This window comes from Cajanus cajan, chromosome 8 (genome assembly GCF_000230855.2).
Source record: "Cajanus cajan strain Asha chromosome 8, NIPB_CcT2T_4, whole genome shotgun sequence".
Taxonomy (NCBI): domain Eukaryota; kingdom Viridiplantae; phylum Streptophyta; class Magnoliopsida; order Fabales; family Fabaceae; genus Cajanus; species Cajanus cajan.
The window spans coordinates 30,389,529-30,399,069 of NC_138524.1; the positions used below are offsets into that span (position 1 = coordinate 30,389,529).

The window sequence follows — 9,541 nt, forward strand, 5'->3', positions numbered from 1 at the left end:
GGTAACCTTGGTTTGCAAAAGAATTTCAGTTCCACAATCACACAAAAATTCATCAGGAACATGAGTTATATGCATGCTGCCATTTGGAGGACGCGGAGGGTGAGGTTAACCATTTGGAGGTCCTTGGTGCCGGAGATGGAGGAGAAGGTGTGGGGGCGCGTGCGGATGTCGAAGATGTACGGCTTCTGCATCCACGGGATCAGGAAGTGGGTGCCTTCGCCCACCGTCGAGTCCAGGATGCCGCGGAAACGGTCGAACAGGACGGCACGCTGCCCGCCGTCCACCGTGTAGAGAGTCGAGGAGAGGGTCGTGGCCGCCGCGCCCAGGCCCACGGCCGCGCGGGCGATGTTCGACAGGAAGGAGATGGCGGCTTGGTTGCTTCCCATTTTGGGGACTACCGGAGTAGGGTTTAGGGAATGGAAATGGGAATGGGAGAAAGAGAGAGGAAGAGGGTTTTAGGTTTGGTTTTGATTGGGGCTTTTGGTGACTGTAGACATCTAGTTTTGGTTTTGATCGGGGTCTTGGGCCAAAATGTGAAGCAAACTAACTTCAACATTTTCTTAGTTTCTGAAACTATAGTCACCAAAACTATATCTTATGTCTTAACAAATTTTAAAATGAAATCAGGTACGGGTATGAAACTGGGGATGGGGACGGGGACGGGGACGGGGCGGGTAAGTATATACCCGTACCCGTCCCCGTCCCCGGTTTAATATTTCGGATTTTACCCATACCCGTACCCGTACCCGGTCAAACCGGGTATTCCCCGTCAAAGTCGGGACGGGTTCGGGTATTACCCACGGGTACAGGTTTATTTGTCATCCCTAGCAAGTATGCTCTATTTAGCTTTTGGCATAAAGTGATTGGTAAATGAGTGAGAAATAGAAATCAACGAATAAAAATAGGGGAGAAGAAATAAGGTGAAAGCATAGTTTTAAAAACTGGACCGGTCATCGAACCGGTTAAGGTACCGGGTCAGTGAGTCAAAAGTTGAACTAGTGGGTCACTAGTTTAACCACATAACTCAATTTTTATTTATTTTTATTAAAAAAGTATTTATATTAAATATATTTTATACTTATAAATTTTAATAAATTCATATCTTATTTTAAATTTCAATTTTTCTATCTTATTTAAAATTATTTTTATTTTTATTTTATAAAAAATATATAAAAAAAATTACATGTTAAATTGTATTAATACAAATTAAAAATATAAATAATATGTACATATATAATATGCTTGCAATTTACCGGTTGAACCAGAAAATTGACCGGTTCAATCCGGTTTGAAACGGGTCGACTGCATAACCGATTCAACTTAAGATTCGGACTGGCTGGACCACCAGTTCCCGGTCCAACCGGTCCGACCGATCCAGGTTTTAAATCGCTTGGTGAAAGGTTTAGTTAATAAGAAATTAAAAAGTAATGAGACTCACCTTCTTCTTCCTCTTCTCCTTTTCATAAACATTTTATTTTTTATATATTTTTTACTTAATTTTTAATTATATAATTAAATTTTATTTTTATTTATTTCACTCATTTATTTCTTTTTTCTTTATTTCTCTTTATTCTATTTTTTTTCTCTCTATCAAGCACAAAGAAAGAGAATAGCTGTGGAGAGAAATAGAATGAATTTTAGGAGTATTTATTAATTATTTATTTCAAAAAAATAAATAAAATGTTAATAATGAAAATCTTTTTTTTCTTCAAATTAATCCATTGTTTAAAATGAAAATCATTATGTAAACCAACAATCAGTTATGGAGAGAAATAATTGATTATTTTAAATGGAAAATATTGGTATCGTTGAAAATCCTGATTGTGGTTTGAAGAAATAAAAAACTGTTAAAATTTTTGTGAACTCAAACTTAAGATTTTGTAGAATATTAATATTAAATAGTATTTTAGTATATGTGATGTATATGCTAAATATTTATTATATGCTACTAAAATTTATAATAAATTATATATACATATATTTATATTTATATATAAATTATAATTAAAATTTATATAAATAGAGTTTTAAATATATAAATCATAATTAAATATTCATGAGTAATTTGTATGTGGCCTTAGTCTCTTGCATTTTTCTTACTACAAAACTTGTTGTAGGTAATAATATAGCTTACCTTAACATTTAGTTGGAGCATGTTGTAGTCATTATGATTACACTCTTGTTTTGACTTTGTGATGACCAAATCAATATGAGTGATTATCCTCTAAATGTTGTATTGCATGAACTTGATGTATGTCTATCTTATCACCATAATAAAGCATAAACTTTTCCATTAAAGATTAAAGGTCTTGCATGAACTTGATGTATGTCTATTTTATTACCATAATAAAGCATAAACTTTTCCATTAAAGATTAAAAGTCTTGCATGAACTTCATGTGTGTCTATCTTATCACCATAATAAAGCATAAACTTCTCTGTTAAAGATTAAAACTCTTGATAGATAAACTCTCTTTAGAATAAATCATCCTTTTAAAACTATGGATATTTTCCTCTAGCACTTGTTAAAGTGCTCAACTCTTAGTGTTCCTGCATAGAACACTCCTCCTGTCGCTCCTTCCTTGCGATCTTCTAAGCCCTCGGTGCCGACCGAATGATATCTCCCAAGGGTGGGGAGGGTACCTGCAAAGGCACTCCAACGCTCAAGTAAGTGTTCGGTATAGAGCGGAGATTATTTATACTAGATAAAAGCGTACCTCATTCATGTCATACCACCTGTATATTTATAGTGACACGTTTGGGCCTGGTGGGCCTTCATTCTTGGGATGCGGGTAATACATGAATTAACCTTAATCCTGTCTTAATCTGGCTTGGTAATTAACGCATAATAAGTATCTAACTGGCCACGTGTTGTTTGTGATCTGCTCTTTGTCGAAGTCCTCGGCTAGGCGTAAGGCCGAAAGGGGGTTCGGCCTTCTCCAAGGCCGAAGAGGGTGTTCGGCCTAGGTCAATGCCGAGGAGGTGTTCGGCCTAGGCCTAGGCCGAGGAGGTGTTTGACTCGTCGCTGATGGCAGTGGCTTGATTTGTTGAAGTCCTTGGCTAGGCATGAGGCCGAAAGGGGGTTCGGCCTTCTCCGAGGCCGAAGAGGGTGTTCGGCCTAGGTCAATGCCGAGGAGGTGTTCGGCCTAGGCCTAGGCCGAGGAGGTGTTTAGACCTGGCTCTCCTTTGGCCGAGAGGGTGTGTTCGGCCCGTGCTCCAGCTGAAGTGGGGGTGTGCTTTCGTCGGCTCGGGCACCGAAGAGGTCTTCGGTAATGAGTGAAGTCGAAAGGGTCTTCGGTCATGGATGAAGCCGAAGGGGTTCGTGGGGGGTACTCGGCCTAAGGGGGTATTCGGCCCATCTGTTGGCTTAATGGTTTATTCGACCTGAGGGGGGGTGTTTGGTCTTCCTCCAAGTTGTGTGGTGGTGGCTCAGTCAGGCTCGAGGCCGAAGAGGTCTTCGGTAATGAGTGAAGTCGAAAGGGTCTTCGGTCATGGATGAAGCCGAAGGGGTTCGTGGGGGGTACTCGGCCTAAGGGGATATTCGGCCCATTTGTTGGCTTAATGGTTTATTCGACCCGAGGGGGTATTCGGTCTATTCACCGGCCTGAGGGGGGTACTCGGCCTAAGGGGTATTCGACCCATTTGTTGTTCTGATGGGTATTCGGCCTGGAGGGGTGCTCGGCCTAAGGGGGTGCTCAGCCTGAGGTTGGATCCAGCTTGAGGGGGTACTCGGCTTGAGGGGGTACTCGGCTTGAGGGGGGTACTCGGCCCATTATCCTGATGGGTACTCGGCCTAAGGAGGTGTGTTTAGTGTTGACTTTGAGCGGTGGTGTGTAGTCCCAGTACACTGCCCCCCCAAGCCCGAGGATGAAAGACAAAGGGGTTTGTGAGTGAACATGCAATTGGTTTAAGGCTTCCGTACGTGTCTAGGGAGTCGTATCTGTCCACGACTATGACCGTTGCATGCTTAGCCGATTAGTAAGTACTTGGGGGATTTTAATGGTTCGCTCTTCACTGAGCTAGAGTGCTCGGGAGGGAGTGTTTTCAACCTTTTCCGAGTGAGGTACTCGGGAGGAAGTGTTTTCAACCTTGGCCGAGTGAGGTACTCGGGTGGGATTTAATGACTCAACCTTAACCAAGCTAGAGTGCTCGGGGGGGAGTGTTTTCAACCTTGGCCGAGTGGGGTACTCGGGAGGGAGTGTTTTCAACCTTGGCCGAGTGAGGTACTTGGGAGGGAGTGTTTTCAACCTTGGCCGAGTGAGGTACTCGGGAGGGATTTAATGACTCAACCTTAACCGAGCTAGAGTGCTTGGGAGGGAGTGTTTTCAACCTTGGCCGAGTGAGGTACTCGGGAGGGAGTGTTTTCAACCTTGGCCGAGTGAGGTACTCGGGAGGGATTTAATGACTCAACCTTAACCGAGCTAGAGCGCTCGAGAGGGATTTAATGACTCAAAAGGGATTTAATGACTCGACCTTAACCGAGCTAGAGCGCTCGGGAGGGATTTAATGACTCAACCTTAACCGAGCTAGAGTGCTCGGGAGGGAGTGTTTTCAACCTTGGCCGAGTGAGGTACTCGGGAGGGATTTAATGACTCAACCTTAACCGAGCTAGAGTGCTTGGGAGGGAGTGTTTTCAACCTTGGCCGAGTGAGGTACTCGGGAGGGATTTAATGACTCAACCTTAACCGAGCTAGAGCGCTCGGGAGGGATTTAATGACTCAACCTTAACCGAGCTAGAGTGCTCGGGAGGGAGTGTTTTCAACCTTGGCCGAGTGAGGTACTCGGGAGGGATTTAATGACTCGACCTTAACCGAGCTAGAGCGCTCGGGAGGGATTTAATGACTCAACCTTAACCGAGCTAGAGTGCTCGGGAGGGAGTGTTTTCAACCTTGGCCGAGTGAGGTACTCGGGAGGGATTTAATGACTCAACCTTAACCGAGCTAGAGTGCTCGGGAGGGAGTGTTTTCAACCTTGGCCGAGTGAGGTACTCGGGAGGGATTTAATGATAGTGATGAAGTGTAGTTCTTCAGCCGGGCCGTGTTGTTGACACGGCTTGCACTGTTGGGTAAACTTCATGCAATCACTCGTGAGGGTGGGCCAGTGATAACCGGCTCGGATAACTTTGGTCGCTAAGGTTCGTCCCCCTGAATGCGTTCCGCATATGCCCTCATGGATTTCACGGAGGACATAATGTGCTTGATCGAGTGCAAGGCATTTCAACAAAGGTGAAGAAACGCCTCGGTTGTACAGCTCTCCTGCAATCAACGTGTATCGGGCAGCTATGACCCTTAGCTTCCTGGCTGCGAGGTGATCATCGGGTAATTCCCCGATCAAAAGATGGTGTGTTATGCCGATCATCCAATTGTCGTCCCCCTGTTGGACCTGCAAGCACTCAATTTCCCCGACGCTTGGGATTTGCAATTCTTGTTGTATAACACTGTGCAAGTGGCTAATTTTCTTACTATTGGCTAGCTTGGCCAATTGGTCGGCTCCCGTATTGAGTTCCCAGGGTGTGTATTCAATGTGGACATCTTTGAAGTTGTCCTAGTGTTTCTCGAAAGCATGGAAGTAAGAGTAGCGTTGGTTCTTTAATTTGGAAGGTGCCGTTGACTTGGCCCGTTACTACTTGTGAGTCGCTCCAACACTTGATTCTGGTGACGCCCAAGTCGTATGCCAACCTTAATCTTGCGAGAGGTTTTGAAACGAGGACTCGCATTCTTCAGTCCATTGGAACTTGCTGGCCTGCTTCAACAAAGACATTATGGCTCTTGACTTGTCTGCCATGCATGGCAGAAAAGGAGCCACTGAGGCTATGCGTCCGGCCAGTCGTTGCACTTCTTTTACCTTACATCAGCTTCTCATATTAACAATGGCCTGGCATTTATCGGGGAAAGCTTCTATGCCTCTCTTTGACAACATGAAGCCCAAGAACTTATCGCCAGCGACTCCAAAGGTGCACTTTGTTGGATTTAATCGCATGTGATGCCGCCTTCATCGAATATCGTTCCGAGATCCTTTACGTGATCGCTAGTGGAGGCTGCTTTAATCACCATGTCATCCACATACACTTCCATTCACTTTCCTATCTGGTGCCGGAAGATCTCGTCCATGAGTCGTTGGTAGGTTGCCCCCGCGTTTCTCAAACCAAACGGCATTACTTTGTAGCAAAAGTTGCCTGAATTTGTGATAAACGCGGTTTTCCCTTCTTTTGGTGGGTAGACGAGTATTTGATTATACCCCGAATAGGCGTCTAAGAAACTTAGCCTTTGATGTGCTGCTGCTCCGTCGACCAATGCGTCGATGTGTGGTAGGGGGTAGGCGTCTTTTGGGTATGCCTCATTCAGATCCGTGTAATCGGTACTCATCCGCCATTTGCCATTGGCCTTCTTGACCATTACCACATTGGCCAACCAGGTGGAGTACTTGACTTCCCGGATGAACCCTGCTTGTAGTAGTTTGATTGTCTCTTCTTTTACTGCTTCGACCCTCTTTTCTTCTAGGTGATGGGTTTGGCATCTCCTCACACGGAGAGCCGATGGCAGTGGAAGCTTGGGTCGATTCCAGGCATGTCGGCCGCCGTCCCGACAAATAGATCCGAGTACTTTACAAGGATTTGCTTAATTTCTCTTGCTTCGTCCTCTGACAATTGAGAACTTAAGTACGTGACCTGTTCCTCTCTTGTCCCGAGTTGAAAGGGGATTGTTGTCTCGACCGGTTCAACTCGGTGCTCGTCCTCAATTCGTGGATCGAGCTCCAAGTCTATGACCGGACTCTGGTGGTGGACATCGCCAATGGCATTGACTTCTCGTCTCGGCTTTGGAGTTGGCTGCACCTTTAAGCTAGCGAAGTAACATTCTCGGGCCGTCAGCGTGCAGCGTGATGACCATGCCTTCTTCTGAGGGGAACTTCATAGCTAAGTGAGGGGTGGAGACGATAGCTCGGAGCTTATTTAGGGAGGGTCGGCCCAACAGGATGTTGTACGAGGTGTTAGCATTGACTACCACATATCGTACTTTGATCCTGCGCCTTTGTTGGTCGTCTCCAAAGTAGGTGTATAGGTCTATCGTCCCCCGGGTATCCACTCTTTCACTGGCATTTTCTTTACAATACAATTGTTGACCTCTACACTGATGACCATGGGGTCGTCTTGCACTGGGTCGACCCTTTTGAAGTCTTTGTCAGTGAAGGTAATTGGCGGCATATGGATCATTCCTGCCTGTGTTACTGCGTTAACTGATCTGATTGCTCTTAGGTGTCTTTTTCGTGCCGAAGATGTGCTTCCACCCCCTGCAAATCCTCCGGCTATTGTGTTTATGACCCTCCTGGGTTGATTCCAGTCTTGCTGCCTACCGTTTCTCTCCGGGGTCCTGCTTCGTTCCCTAGATCTGTGCCTCGAAGGTGCATTTTCATGGTTCCCTCTTCCGGACTCCCTCTTATCATGGAAGTTGTCGTATCTCTTCCTACCCGATGGTTGGGTGAAGTTTTGAAGATGACCAGACTTAACGAGATCTTCAATGCGATCTAGGAGGGCTGTGCATTCCTCCGTGGTGTGTCCCCGGTTCCTGTGAAACTGGCATGTCTTGATTTTGTCCGTGTGGGGTGGAGTCATAGCGCGGCGGGGCACCGCGAGGATTTCTGTGGCCAATGTCTGCTCCAACACCTTGGTCCTACTGGCGTTGAGCGGCGTATATTGTGCATATCGGGGGCCCCTGTTGGTTCTATCTCGATCGGGCGCGTCTCGAGGGCGAGGTCTTGGATGATGTTCCTTTTTGACTTCTTTCTTTCCGGGAAGAAGGTCGGTCCGGTTCTGATTTCTGAATTCGACCAACTCTTCCATCTGCATATACTTAGTAGCCCTTTGCCGAAGGTCGTCCAGATCTCGAGGCAGCTTTTTACACAGGCTGTTTACAAAAGGGCATAGCCTTAATGCCGTGATAAGGTGGTGCATTGCCGCCGCTGGATCTAGGTCTCGGATTGAGAGGGTCACTTTTCCGAACCGTTCCATGAATGTCCTTATGAATGTCCTTAGGGGTTCCTTCTTTTCCTGGCGGGAATTGACTAATGCCATCAAAGTGAGCTGATGAGGTCGGCTTGTGGCGAATTGTATTACAAACCGGGAGGACAAGGTTGTGAAAGAGTCCACCATCCTGGTGGGAGTCTTGTGAACTAATTCAGTGTCGGTCCCTTTAAAGAGGTAGGGAAGACTTTACACATGATCGAGTCGTCACCGGTGTATAACCCGACTTGAGTAACAAATGCATCGAGGTGTTCTTCGGGATCGGCGGTTCCATCGTATTTTTCTAAGGCCAGATTCTTCCAATTGTCGGGCAATCGAGCTCCGGCAATGTCCGGGGTGAATGGCTTCCTCCCTTGCTTTCGTTGCTGATCCATAGTTGTTGTCTCTTCGCCAGGTGGCCAAGGGGCCTTCGTCTCTTTGTACCACCCCGACGACTCTCCTTGGTCACGCGTCGACTGAGTGTTTGGGGTGCCACAAGATGGGGGCTAGGAACGATTTTCGCTTCGAAGCTCGGCATTTTCTTTCCTAAGGACCGAGAAGTCGTGGGCGTCCTTCTCTCGGAGCCTCTTGAGCTCCATCATCTCGGCTTTTAGTTGCTCGATGGTCGAAGAAGGATCGGGAGGTGGCGATCGGGTTGTGTATGACTCCTCCGCCCCTTCTTCGTTCTGATTCATTCGCGGGGGATCTCAGGGCATCCCGAGGTGAATTGTTGCGTTGTCTTGTTGACTCCTTATTGTTACCATCTTGCTCCTGGGTCGAGAACCGTTTTGGTTATCGGCCCCACGGTGGGCGCCAAAATGTTCCTGCATAGAACACTCCTCCTGTCGCTCCTTCCTTGCGATCTTCTAAGCCCTCGGTGCCGACCGAATGATATCTCCAAGGGTGGGGAGGGTACCTGCAAAGGCACTCCAACGCTCAAGTAAGTGTTCGGTATAGAGCGGAGAATATTTATACTAGATAAAAGCGTACCTCATTCATGTCATACCACCTGTATATTTATAGTGACACGTTTGGGCCTGGTGGGCCTTCATTCTTGGGATGCGGGTAATACATGAATTAACCTTAATCCTGTCTTAATCTGGCTTGGTAATTAACGCATAATAAGTATCTAACTGGCCACGTGTTGTTTGTGATCTGCTCTTTGTCGAAGTCCTCGGCTAGGCGTAAGGCCGAAAGGGGGTTCGACCTTCTCCAAGGCCGAAGAGGGTGTTCGGCCTAGGTCAATGCCGAGGAGGTGTTCGGCCTAGGCCTAGGCCGAGGAGGTGTTTGACTCGTCGCTGATGGCAGTGGCTTGATTTGTTGAAGTCCTTGGCTAGGCATGAGGCCGAAAGGGGGTTCGGCCTTCTCCGAGGCCGAAGAGGGTGTTCGGCCTAGGTCAATGCCGAGGAGGTGTTCGGCCTAGGCCTAGGCCGAGGAGGTGTTTAGACCTGGCTCTCCTTTGGCCGAGAGGGTGTGTTCGGCCCGTGCTCCAGCCGAAGTGGGGGTGTGCTTTCGTCGGCTCGGGCACCGAAGAGGTCTTCGGTAAT

At 46.9% G+C, this 9,541-nt stretch overlaps 1 protein-coding gene and 1 pseudogene across 1 annotated transcript; both read right to left on the minus strand.

The window, feature by feature from the left end:
• Window positions 1–65: 65 nt before the first annotated feature.
• On the minus strand, window positions 66–386 carry LOC145950402 (prohibitin-3, mitochondrial pseudogene; annotated as a pseudogene).
• Window positions 387–7,058: 6,672 nt separating this feature from the next.
• Window positions 7,059–8,144, minus strand: LOC145950403 (uncharacterized). Its single transcript, XM_083061490.1, has one exon. It carries the CDS (start codon window positions 8,142–8,144, stop codon window positions 7,059–7,061), a length of 1,086 nt encoding a protein of 361 aa, XP_082917616.1.
• Window positions 8,145–9,541: the final 1,397 nt, after the last annotated feature.

What these genes read in the sequence shown, in the direction of transcription:
- LOC145950403 (XM_083061490.1), bottom strand. Translation starts at nt 8,144, where the DNA reads ATGGTGGACTCTTTCACAACCTTGTCCTCCCGGTTTGTAATACAATTC.